At 45.9% G+C, this 13,153-nt stretch overlaps 2 protein-coding genes across 2 annotated transcripts in view; both read left to right on the top strand.

Moving 5' to 3' along the window:
* The window catches only part of LOC103808434 (dedicator of cytokinesis protein 1-like), a gene marked incomplete at its 5' end in the record, with an annotated part of 31,647 nt that extends 25,118 nt beyond the window's left edge, over positions 1-6,529 (top strand). The window contains one exon of the mRNA XM_009081215.1: positions 6,434-6,529. Coding sequence (XP_009079463.1) covers positions 6,434-6,529 — 96 coding nt within the window. The remainder of the gene's footprint in view (positions 1-6,433) is intronic.
* A 2,057-nt stretch (positions 6,530-8,586) lies between these two features.
* LOC103808435 (neuropeptide S-like) overlaps positions 8,587-13,153 on the top strand; it is a 30,881-nt gene continuing 26,314 nt past the window's right edge. The window contains exon 1 of the mRNA XM_009081216.1: positions 8,587-8,710. Within this exon, the coding sequence (XP_009079464.1) occupies positions 8,587-8,710 (124 nt within the window). The remainder of the gene's footprint in view (positions 8,711-13,153) is intronic.

Raw genomic sequence — 13,153 nt, forward strand, 5'->3', positions numbered from 1 at the left:
CAGTGTCTCACCACCCTCACAGCAAAAACTTCTGCTTAAGATCTAAGCTAAATTTCCTCTTTCAATTTCTCCCCATACCTCCTTGTCCTGTCCCTGCAGTTCCTAACACAGAGTTTCTCTGCAGCTTCCCTGGAGCCCTTTCAGCTCCTGGAAGGTGCTCTGAGGTCTCCACACAACCTTCTCTTCTCCAGGCTCAATAGCCCCAGCTCTCCCACAGGGAGATGCTCCAGTGCTCTGCTCAGCTTTGTGGCCTCCTCTGGCCTTGCTCCAACAGCCACCACCAAGACTGTGCTGAGTGAAAAGCTCTACAAGCACTTGCACAAACCTCTAAGAGAACATTACATTTATTTCTGGGAGGCAACTTTTCAACTCTTGACCTCAGAACAGGTGTCCAGGCTCTAATAGTCCAAAATCTACATCTCCTTATCTAACTGTCAAAACTTCTCTTCATCATCTCTATTCCAATAAACTTCCCAAGGTGAGGGAAATGTAGTTTCCAAGTGTGGCAGAAGGATCTGAAACAGATTTGTCACAAAACCACATGTATTAGTTTTTAGAATTCGTTTTAGGAAAGGTTTCTGATCTGATAACAATCAACTCTGTGCATTTATTTCATCAGCCTTGTTGGAAGGAAGCTGTTAAAGGACATAAAGGAAATGAGTAGTGCTGGGCATGAAAGATCAGATGGGTAAATTCTTATTGCTGATGTGATTAAATCCCACTCCACGGTTTTTAATGCCTCATGTTTCATGGGTCAGATAGCTACATAATTCATAACTTGATCATTCTCTGCCTAGTAAACTGATGGACTTTTAAATTACACCAGCTTTGTATCAGTGGAGAAAAATCACTGGAACATATTAGAGATAAGATTATCTTAGTAGCTTTTAAACTGGAAATATCTCCCAGTGTGAGGAATTACTGCACTGTTCGCTCTGGTTGTCTTGCAGTCAGTTCTGAGAGCCAAGAGCTGGGGTGAGCTGGAAAGCAGTACCAGAAATGCATCAGATGCTTCAAGCACCTTGTCCTGACTCCAGCAGAGTGTGGCAGCAGCACTAGGGCAGTGTCATCCCCCTGCACTGGGCACTGGGGAGGTCCCAGCTCAGTGCTGTGCTCAGCTTTGGGCACTCACTGCCCAAAGGCCATTGAGGCACTGAGCGAGTCCAGCCAAGGGCAACGAGGGCAGCAAAGGACTAGAGCACATGGGCAAGGGCTGAGGGAGTTGGGCTTGGTCAGCCTGGAGAAGAGGCTCAGGGGTGACCTCCTGGCTCTCTGCAACTCCTGCCAGGGCTGGAGAGAGGTGTGGGATGGTCTCTCCTGCCGTGGCTGCAGGGAGAGGACTAGAGGGAATTGCCTTGAGCTGGGACAGGGCAGAGTCAGATTGGATGTGAGGAGAAATGTTTTCCCTGGGAGGGTGTTCAGGCACTGAGATATTGCCCAGGGAGGTTGTGGAGTCAGCACCCCTGGAGATGTTTCAGAGGTGTCTGGATCTGGTGCTGAAGGATCTGGTTTAGGGCTTCCAGCAGTGACAGGTTATAGTGGGACCTGATGATCTTTGAGGTCTCCTCCAGCCTTGATGGTTCTATGATTCTCAGTCACACTTCAGGCAATAAAGTAATTTAGTGCCTGAGACAGCAATCTTAGCTTATTTGGAGTCCACTCTTACCTTGGTCTACCTGAAGTCTTTTATCCAAGTGCTCATCTCATTATCATTTCCTTATTGTCCCTTTATTCCTTGTTAACTGTGAGACCCTTAGATATATTTTCTTGCTCCCTATGATTTGTTCTGCTAAAAATGTTCTTAATAATATATGGGAACATAAAAAAAAAAGAAGTCTATGACTCCTGCAAGGATTATTATTACATCAAGGGATTCCTTTAGGCACTTATCATTCTTTATGGGTTCATCCTCACCCTTGCATACAAATCAACCAACTGCTCAGTATTCACAGCGAGGAGGGAGCTCAAAGAAAATAGACAAAGGAGCACTTGGGTTTATAATATCAGCTATAACACTTACTAAGCATCAGATAATGGTCTGGATGAGAACATCTCCATCAATCAGCATAGGTGGGACTTGCTGAGGAGGGACAGCAATGTGGCCCCAACCAGCATGGGCAAAATCGTAATCACAGGATGGTTTGGTTTGGAAGGACCTTAAAGGTCATACAATCCCCCCCCCTGCCATGGGCGGGGACACCTCCCACCAGCCCAGGTTGCTCCAAGCCCCATCCAACCTGGCCTGGAACACTCCCAGGGATGGAACAGCCACAGCTGCTCTGGGCAATCTGTGCCAGTGCCTCAGCACCCTTACAGGGAAGGATTCCTTCCCAGTATCCCATCTAACCCTAATCTCTGTTAGTTTGAAACCATCCCCCCTTGTCCTGGCACTCCACACCCTTATCCCAAGTCCCTCTGCAGCTGTCTTGGAGCCCTGTGGGCACTGGAAGGGTCTCTAAGGTCTCCCTGGAGCTTCCTTTCTCCAGGCTGAACATCCCCAACTATCTCATGCTGTCTCCATAGCACAGTTGCTCCTACAATCTAATCAGAGATACTTGAAGCAATTCCATGTTGGCTGATTTGAGGCATCTCAGACATTGCCCAAGGTGGGGATGGTTGCACAGCTCATGTGGGAGCACCCAAAGTGCATCTCTGCAGAAGGACCCTTCAAATTCCTTCCTTCTGTCCCAGTGCACTCCAGCAAGGGCAGCCAATGTCTGTACCACATGGTAAAATGAGACTCTGGCAGATGATATATGACAACAGGGTTTAAACACTCATTTTGCATCAGTTACCTGCTGGACTTGCCACATCACTTTGCTCCCTGGGTCAAACAGCCAATTAATTAACTTAGTCTCTCTGTAATTTGGTTCGCATTAGTGGGAGTTAGGTTGATTCTCTCTGCTCTTGCAGAATTGGGAGGGTTATTCAGGACTGCACTGTTATTTTTAATTGGAAATAACAAATCAAGCAAGTTGCTGCTTGTCGGGAATCTCAGCTCCATGCTGGAAACAGCAGTGGAAGTGAGAAGGAACCTCTAGTTGCTCAGGATCTGAAAGCATTTACACACTCCTGGGTAGCTGAGAGCTTATTTACATCCCTTTTCTCCTGCTCCTGTCCTAATTAGATCCCTTAATCCTTCCAACTCAAGTGCTCCTCACTGGATCTCTTGTCCTGTCCATGTCCATTGAATTTCAAAGGAAAACAGTTGCACAGGAAGAAATCTCAAACATTGTCACAAGGAGCATTGATGACAATCATATTTTGGTTGACTTTTTAGTAGTTGTTCATTTAATAGTATTTTCTTAATGAAATGAAAAAAAAAATCATATCTTACTTCGCTTCTTTAGAGCAGAAAAAAATGCATTTTCTCATCTCCTCCAACTGAGTTTTACTCCATCCTGACCATGCCTAGTGCAGTGCAGTTTCTGTCTGTAAGAGAACAGGGACAAATGGTTTGAAACTTGATTTTCTTTTCCTGGGCAACAAGAAAAAAAAAGCAGCAGCAAACAAATGGGAGCAATTTCATGTCGAAGCAGAAGGAACAGATTGCTTCTGTGTTGCAGATGTGCCTTTTACATAAGGTTTCTGCTTCCCCTGAGGTACCTGTGAGTCAAGGATTCTGCCCAAAATAGGTTGGGATGTGAAACAGCAGCCTCTGGTTTGTCAGGGAGCAAAGGATTAGGTGTGTCCACAGTTCACCACTGAGATACAGCCATGAGCTCAGCAAAGCAGGGTTTAACTAAATGGAAAATCAAGGGAAACTCGATTTTTATTGCAAAGTTTCAGAGGAGAAGAAAAGCAAAAATGGAGTTTATAGGCCTCATATTGATATTCTGAGTGTGGTATTAAAGGCAGAGAGGAAATGTACTTGAATTTCTTCCTGTCCTGGAATAAAAGGGAGGATGTATCAGCCCTGGGAGTGGATTTGGAGTTGCACCAGTTCCACAGTGGCATGTTTTGTGGTGCTAATTTCCCAGCAATGTGGCCCCAACCAGCATTCCACATCCTACTTAATAGATTCATTGGGAGCTTATTATATAAATGAACATGTGCTAAATTTATCAGACTTTCTAATGGAAATTGTAAATTCAATTATAATAATTATCTACCTATCTCTGTTATTTCTTTCTGCCTAATTTGCTTGCAGGATCTGAGCTCTGGTAGGTTCTGAGCTCGTTATTTATAGCATATATATTTAGCTGGTTCTGGTTGTCTCTGCATTGTGTCAGTCGTGCAGGTTTGCAGGGCTGACTTGGTGTTTTCTGATCAATATGAAGGGCTCGTTTGTTTGAGCAATGCCTTTGATCTAATTGAATTGAGAATTATTGCCAATGTGCTGTTACTTAAATTCAGAGTGGATTGTCACAAATGATGCTATCAGCAGGGGGAGGCTTTTTTTTCCGGATGATGAATATGAAGTTAAAGACATCATCAGAGAGCAAAGCGTGGAGGCAAGTTGGATGTTTTGTGATGTATTTTAGAGGGGCACCTGGGTTAGTGAGCTGTGAAATCAGTGTCATCTCCAGGAGGAGCTGGTGCATGTTCATGGAATCTTCAGAGAATCATCGAGTTTTAGGGGTTGGAATGGAGCTTAGAGGTGATCCAGCCCCAACCCCCTGCCCTGGGCAGGGACACCTCCCACCAGAGCAGGTTGCTCTTCTCTTTGGCACAGCATCTTTGGAGATCTTTTAAGAGGATCAATCTTTCTTAGGCACTTCCATGTGGTTTCTCAGTTGTTTATATACCAGCGTCTTCCTTGTATTGAGCAGTCATCCCCCACTTTGTGCCTGCAGTGGAGCACTAAGGCGTTGCAGATGTTCTCACAGAGGTGACCAAGGAATCCTGGCAGAGTTGGTGCTTGTGAGGCTGTAAGAGATGGTGCATGGAGCAGTTTGTGCTGGGTGGGTGAGGCAGGACAGAGAGACCAGACACAAACAAGTGGCAATGGACAAGCGTCATTAGGCTTGGAGGAAAACAAGAGGCAGTGGCTGGAGAATCTTGGGGAAAAACAAGCCCAAGGCAGCATTTTTGAGCTGTGACACCACAGCACAGCCTCAGTGCACTGAGGGGAAACCTGCACAGGCAAAATGCTGGACAATCTGACTGGGAGCAAACTGCAGAGCTCTCAGCTCCTTCTCAGACAGATTTTGTCATATCTGGGATTGAACATGAGGGAAAAAAAGTCTTCATTTCCATAATGACTTATTTAATTTGTCCAATTAGCTGGTGAATCTAACTGGGGGTGCTTTTCTGTATGGATTGTGTGGTACATGAAGTGATTTCAGATATGGATGTTTGAACCATCTGCATTTCTGTTTTGAGTGTTTTAATTACAACTCTGGGTGTAACAGCTAACTGCAACTTACTAATCTCTTTAAATGACTTGAAATTATTTCCTTTTTATATATTTATATAATTATTCCTGTTCTAAATGCACAAAATACAAAACATAATGGAAAAGCAATGAAGCTGTTGCTTGGTTTTTAAGCTCTGAGTGCCTAGAGGCTGAGGGCAATCGATGCAGACCAAGAGATCAATATCCTATCATGATATAAAGTGGGGAATTATAAACTTCTCCAGTGCTTTCAAAAGATTTTTTTTCTCTGAAATATTGAGCTAATTAATCCTGAACCCCTTGGGATATTTTTTTTTTTGCATTGTCAAAAGTCAAAGTTCTATTTAAAACTGATGGCCAAGAGCACTTGGTATTCACAGCAGGGAATTCTGGGAGAGGCTTCCAGAGAATCACCAAGACTGGAGGAGACCCCTAAGATCATCAGGCCCAACCATTTAGCGGTCACTGGTTTAACCCCTCAACCCTAAACCCACCAGATCCAGACGACTCTTAAACACCTCCAGGGATGGTGACACACATCCCACACCTCTCTCCAGCCCTGGCAGGAGTTGCAGAGAGCCAGGAGGTCACCCCTGAGCCTCTTCTCCAGGCTGACCAAGCCCAACTCCCTCAGCCCTTGCCCATGTGCTCTAGCCCTTTGCTGCCCTCGTTGCCCTTGGCTGGACTCGCTCAGTGCCTCAATGGCCTTTGGGCAGTGAGTGCCCAAAGCTGAGCACAGCACTGAGCTGGGACCTCCCCAGTGCCCAGTGCAGGGGGATGACACTGCCCTAGTGCTGCTGCCACACTCTGCTGGAGCCAGGACAAGGTGCCCTTGGCCTCCTTGGCCCCCTGTGCACACTGTTGGCTCCCACTGAGCTGTGCCACCAGCACTGCCAAGGCCCTTTGGGACCAACACCTCTGTCCCCACTGCTCCCCCAAGGTTATCCTGAAGGCTAACCAGCCCCAGCTCCCTCAGCTGTCATAGTCAGAAGACTGCAGACCTCCCTGCTGCCCCTCCCAGTTATGTGTGGAGCAGAAAATGTTTCAAACCTGCATTCCTTGCTTACATGATCTCTCCAAATTGTTTTTTTCCAGCACCTGCCACCTCCTCTCCCCAGCAAGACTCCTCCGCCTCCACCTCCAAAGACAACTCGGAAGCAAACATCTGTTGATTCTGGGATTGTCCAGTGAAGAAGGAAGGAGTGGTTTTTTCCAAAGATAAAGCTGTAACAATTCATTTCCCTAAGTATTTTATGGTCTGTAATGTTTACCTCATTCAGGTGTGCAGTATCTAACACTTAGTGCAATGACTCTAACTCCCTAAGGAATCTGTTCCTAGCCATGTGCCAGAACCAACACTACATCCCATCTTGGTGGGATTTTTCCCTCCCAGAACTTGAAGGAAACGTGGATTTCTACTTGAGACTGGGAGGTGTCCATCAACTGACAGTTCCCTGTTCCTAAACCTCCTCCTGCTTCTGAATAACACCAGGCACAGAACTAGCTGTGGAGCTTAAACTGAGTGGGATATTTTGTACCTAAAAGTGTTTAGGTAGCTCTGGAATCTCAAATGAGCTGAGTATTTTGTACCTAATCTCAGTGTATATAGGAATCAATGCCAATATTCACACGGAATTCAGGGCACGTTGGAGGAGGCTCCACAGGAAGGATTTCCCCACATAACAGGGATTTTAGCCCAGGGATAAACATCACACACAACTTCTCTGTGAAATGTGCCTTCTCTTTAATTGGGCTCTGTTCTAATTAACCTGATTGCTAATGGGCTGTGGCCAATTAGTCATTAGTGATCAGCCATTGCCACTTTCATTCAGTTGGATCTTCTGGGTCTTCATCAAGGAGTGAAGCCTTGGAGCTGCTGATGGGCCTGAGAGCATAGGAAAACAAGGAGTAAACAGATAGGAAACTCCTGGTCATTCTTAACCTTAAAAGTTGAGTACAGGAATGGGAAGAGCTTTTTTTTTTCTTTTGCCTGTCTTTTAATGTGTATTATTTCATGTTGGATTAGGATGAACTGAATGGAATCACTTTGTCCTTGTGCCATCATTCTGTACAGTGTTTGTATATATGATGGTTTTTAGAGTGTTTGAATTTTTATGGTGCCTGCTTTGTCCTGTAATAATGAATTCATGTGCCTGCAAAGATACCTTAGGGATTTTTAATTTCCTAATTGCTGAAAGTGTAAAAAAAAAAAAAGCAATTTTTTTGTTTTCTTGCAGATATTAAGCTCTGTGAAATATTGGACAATGATGTGGGTTGGGGAGGGAGGAAGGAAACTAACTTTATACTCTAGTGTTTTTTATTGTCATCACACTTTTGTTTTTTTACTATCTACAATCTTTTTACTCTTATGGTAGATTGTTTTTAAATATATCACTGACTCCAAAAATAAACTGTTATTTTAAAGACTTGTCTAAGAAATGAGTGTATTTCCTGGGCGGTTTGGAGCCTCCCTGCAGAGTCTGGGGGATGTTTTTTGCACTCTGGGAAGGGCTACATAGACACTGCTCTTTCTGAATGATTTTGAGGGAGCTCCTCAGGAAGCTGAAATGTTTGCTTGTGTCGGTTTGCTTCTCCTGCAGGTGTGAGCTAAGATACGTGTGAGCACTAGAAATAGCCTTCTCTGTGTGCTGTTCAGTCCATGGCCACAGTCACAGAATCATTAAGGTAGGGTAAGACTTCTGAGATCATTGAGCACAACCTGTGACCTAACACCACCAAGTCAACCAGACCATGGCACTGAGTGTCATGTCCAGTCTGTTCTTAAACACCTCCAGGGATGGTGACTCCACCACCTCCCTGGGCAGCACATTCCAGTGTCTGATCACCCTTTCTGGGAAGAAATTCTTCCTATTGTCTAACCTAAACCTCCCCCGGAGCATCTTAAGGCTATTTCCTCTTGTCCTGCCACTGGGAAAAGACTCTGATCCCCACCTAGCTACATCATCCTGTCAGGTAGTTGTAGGGAGTGATAAGGTCCCCCCTGAGCCTCCTCTTCTCCAGGCTAAACAACCTCAACTCCCTCAGCTGCTCCTCATAGGACTTCTTCTCCTCATAGGACTTACTCTTCAGAGCCTTCCCCAGCTCTGTTCCCGTCCCTGGACAGGGACTGGTCAGGCACTGGAATAGGGAATTGCCAAGGGAGGTGGTGGAGTCACCATCCCTGGAAGTGTTTAAGAGGTGCCTGGATCTGGCACTGGAGGATCTGGGTCAAGAATTGAGTTTGGTCAATGGCTGAGTTTGTGCCAGAAGATGAGTTTGGGTCAGAGGTTGATTTTGGGTCAATAGTTGAGTTTGGGTCAATGGTTGATTTTGGGTCAAATGTTGATCCGAAAACTGGACCCAGTGCTCGAGGTATGACCTCCCCAGTGCCAGGAAGAGGGGGATGGTCACTGACCTGGTCCTTGTGGCCAGGCAGGACTTACTTATCTGTTGCTAAACACTTGAGAAAACAGATGACTTTTAGGTAGTATTTTCTAGCTCGGGTACCTGCTACATGATGCAAGTTGCCAGCAGAAGTGACTTTCCAGAGCAGTAAAACAACACTATGGTTACAAAGGCAGAAAGATTGTTCTTCTTGTTAAAAAAAAAAAAAAAAAGTGGTTTGAATGGTCAATTATATATTCTCAGCATTTTGCCTTAAACCGTCGTGTCACTTTGGATCAAACAAACACACTTCCTTGCAATGTGAGCTAACATCAGCTACCAGGGCAGCTCAGGATTTACTGCTAGATATCAGCCTATGATTCCCTCTTTGTTTTGTGCATGTGATCTCAGCTCAAGGGAACAGGCAGGGAAGGATTCGGAGCTGCGCGCGATCAGATGCTCTTTCTGCAGCCAATCAATAATGTATTACAACTTTTAATTCCATAAGTCTTCTGTTTAATTGAGAATTGCTTTAGAGCCTGCTCTTGTTGCTGCCTGGGAGATCTCCCTGGGATGCTGCTGAGTTTACCTCCTTCCTGTTCCATCTGCTTTCTGAAGGATAGGGAGAGGCTTTTCCCATCAACCTTTCTCTGGCTGCCTGTAAATTGTGTTTCTGCTAATGTGTTTGTTTTCACACGTCCTTAGCAAATTCCTGTGCTCATGCAAGTGTTGTAATTTGGCCCTGAGAGACTCCTCAGACAAGAGCTGCTCTTTCAGTTGGGTCTGGCAATGCAAACTGTAAATCTTAGCCGTGTGTGTGTTTTACAAATGCACAAGGTGAGCTTGGGGATTGAAAATCAGAGCCTGAGATTCACTCTTCAGAGGCAAATTGTCACCGTTTTTACACTTCATATCTTCTAGGCTGTGACTATGGGAGAACCCAGAGAGAAGGAATCATTGCCCTCCTCGAGGTGTGCTGGAAACACACTTCAGCTAATCCAGGAGCTGATTGAGTGGCAGTGAACAGGGCTGAAGGCTGTTCTCCTCATGGTTTGCTCTCTTCCTTTGCATTCTAGTGGTGTCATGTCAGAGCATCCCAGTGCTCTGATCCCCAGTTAGACTGCATTCAGATCATTATTTCTGCTACAGAAGGATCACAGAATCATTTCAGCTGGAAAAGACCTCCAAAGTCACCAAGTCCAACCTGTGACCATCACCACCTGGTCAGCTAGACCGTGGCACTAAGTGCCACATCCACTGTTACCAGCGCTGAGCAGTGCCTGGTTCCCTGTCCCAGTGTTCTTTGGATGACACCTCACATCACCTTCAGAGCTTGGAGCCTCTAATTGTCCTTGTTGTAGCCAAGAGCAAACGTTGTTCAAGCTTTGTGAACAGTGTGTTCAAAAACCACGTGAATGTGGCACTTGAGGTCATGGTTTAGTGAAGTGCCACATCCACTGTTACCAGCGCTGAGCAGTGCCTGGTTCCCTGTCCCAGTGTTCTTTGGATGACACCTCACATCACCTTCAGAGCTTGGAGCCTCTAATTGTCCTTGTTGTAGCCAAGAGCAAACGTTGTTCAAGCTTTGTGAACAGTGTGTTCAAAAACCACGTGAATGTGGCACTTGAGGTCATGGTTTAGTGGTGTGGTGAGTTGATGGTTGGACTTGATCATAGAAGTTTTTTCCAACCTAAATGATGGTGGATCAGGGGACATAGTCTTAAACTGCATCAGAGGAAATTTAGGTTTAGGAAACATTAGGAAGAATTTCTTCCCAGAAAGGGTGATTAGACCCTGGAATGTGCTGCCCACGTAGGGGGTGGAGTCACCATCCCTGGAGGGGTTTAAGGAGAGATTTAGTGCCATGGTCTAGTTAACATGGTAGTGTTAGGTCACAGGTTGGACTTGGTGATCTCAGAGGTCTTTTCCAAACTGGTTGATCCTGTCGTTCTGTGGTTGTTGGTCTCACACATTTCCAGACCAGCAGCTCTGGTTGCTTAACAGATGCCGGAAAAGATGCTGGTTCTGCTGTTCCTGGAAGCTGTGGCTCTCTGCCAGTGAGCATGAAAGGGAGTGCATGGCCATCAACATTTCAGTCCTTCACGAACAGAAAGCACAGACAAAACCAAAAGTGACACTGTTTTCCTATAGATAAGGCATTTTTGGTGTGTTGTTCTGTTCTTGGCTGCACTTCCATGTTTCATTTTATTCTCCTGTGGCTGTGCTTATGTTTTCTCAGTGCTGTATCACAGAATCACAGCATCAGTTAGGCTGGAAGGGACCACAGTGGGTCATCTAGTCCAACCTCCCTGCTCAGGCAGGGCCAGCCCAGAGTACATGGCTCAGAATTATGTCCAGAGGGTTCTGGAGTATCTCCAGTGAGGAGAATCCACAACCTCTCTGGGCAATCTGTTCAGTGCTCAGGAAAGAAGTTCTTTCTCCTGTTCGGATGGAACTTCCTGTGCATCAGTTTCTGCCCATTGTCTCTTGTGTTATTGGTTTCCACCACTGAGCAGAGTCTGATCCTCCTCTTGGCACCTCCTGCTCATGCACCTGAATCCATTAATGAGGTCCTTCTAAGTTGTCTCTTCTCAAGACTGAACAGGCCCAACTCCCTCAGCCTTTGCTCATCACTGAGCTGCTCCAGTGGCTTCAGCATCTTTGTCACCCTCCCCTGGAGCTGCTCGAGGAGCTCCATGTCCCTCTGGTCCTGAGGAGCCCAGAACTGGCCTGTGCTCCTCACTCCTGGCTATAATCCCAATGTAAAATGAGTTTTGTTTCTCCATCATTCCCACAAGCAGTGATGGATCACTGCAAGCCACAGTAGAGAACTGAGAAAATGAGCTCCAAAACCACTCTGGACTGAAGAAAAAAAAAACAAAACCCACTTAGCAGAATATTAAGCAACCAGTGGGGATGAAAAGGGACCCAGGAACCATCTCAGAGCAGTGTGACACTGGGTTGAATCACAAGCCACTAATGTAGACGTGTAACAGTGTGAGAGGTAAAACAATCCCACCAGCTCCAGCCTAGGCAAAACATGTCTTAGCTGAGTATGAATTATGCAGTTCAAACCACTTATTAACATTCAATTTAACATCATGAACATTGGTTTGGGAAGTGTGTTCTTGGAACGAGAGGAGAAGCTTTGCAGAGGGCAAGGAGTTCATTTAAGCTGTAATTATTGTTTCTGTGCAGATGAGATGTGTTTTCCCGAGTTTTCATTGCATGTCAAAATCTCATGGAGGGAAAAATATCCACATAAATCAACCAGAAATTCCAAAATTTCAAGAGAAAAATTTCCTTTAAGAGATGAGGCGGTTCCCTGTGACCTATTGGTGTTACAGGAGGCCTGTCCTGGGGTATTTTTGGTGTCATGTTGAGATTTGGTTGTCAATAATATCTCAGTGTATTGGGTATAAACTTCATTCCATGAGTTTATTACTGTGTGCAGTTGGCAAAATATTTGTTGCTGCTTTTGTTTTCCAGGCAGCACATTATTGTTAACTTGCTCCTCAGAGGGAAATAAGAGAGGGAAAAAATTGCAAACACAAGATTTTTTTTCACCACTTTGTGTCTTTCCTGACCTTGTTGTACTCTGTATGGAGAGGGAGAGAAGTCTGTGGGAGGTCACACCTTGCTTTTGTGCTGGATCATCCTTCTATATGATGTGTGTTGGGTCTGAGCAGGAACTGGGGAACATGAAGACATGTCCAACCACAGTAACTCTTGGGAAGGGACAGGACACCTCTGAACCTGGAAAATGTGAAGTTCTGTTTGGTTTGATGGCAAACAGTAGTGTTGGTTTGTTTGATGGGGCTGGAGAACCTCTGCCATGGAGCCAGGCTGGGAGAGCTGGGGGTATTCAGCTTGGAGAAGAGAAGCCTCCAGGGAGAACTTAGAGCCTCTTGCAGTGCCTAAAGGGGCTCCAAGAGAGCTGCAGAGGGACTTTGGAGAAGGACATGGAGGGACAGGACGAAGGGAATGGTGTTAAGCCATAGATTGGATATTGGGAAGGAATTGTTCCCTGTCAGGTGCTGAGGCTCTGGCACAGGTTGCCCAGAGCAGCTGTGGCTGCTCCATCCCTGGGAGTGTTCCAGGCCAGGTTAGATGAGGCTTGAAGCACCTTGGGCCAGTGGAAGGTGTCCGTGCCCATGGCAGGAGGAACTAGGTGGTCTTTAATGTCCCTTCCAACCCAAACCATTCTGTGATTCCATGACTATGATTTTCTCTCCCATGTCTCAGTGCCTAGAAGGCTCTCCCAGAGCAGCTGCAGGACAAGTGCCAACCCTGTGTGAGTGGGGCCAGGCTGATCCCAGGGTGGGCACCTCTCCCTGGCACATCACAGGCCAGAGGGAGATGCTCCTTGCCAGGCCCAGAGCTGTGCTAAGCTCCAGCAGTTACCTAACCCCGAGTTCCGCAAGTTCAGCA

Source organism: Acanthisitta chloris, unplaced genomic scaffold, assembly GCF_000695815.1.
Source record: "Acanthisitta chloris isolate BGI_N310 unplaced genomic scaffold, ASM69581v1 scaffold7488, whole genome shotgun sequence".
NCBI classification, from domain to species: Eukaryota; Metazoa; Chordata; class Aves; order Passeriformes; family Acanthisittidae; genus Acanthisitta; species Acanthisitta chloris.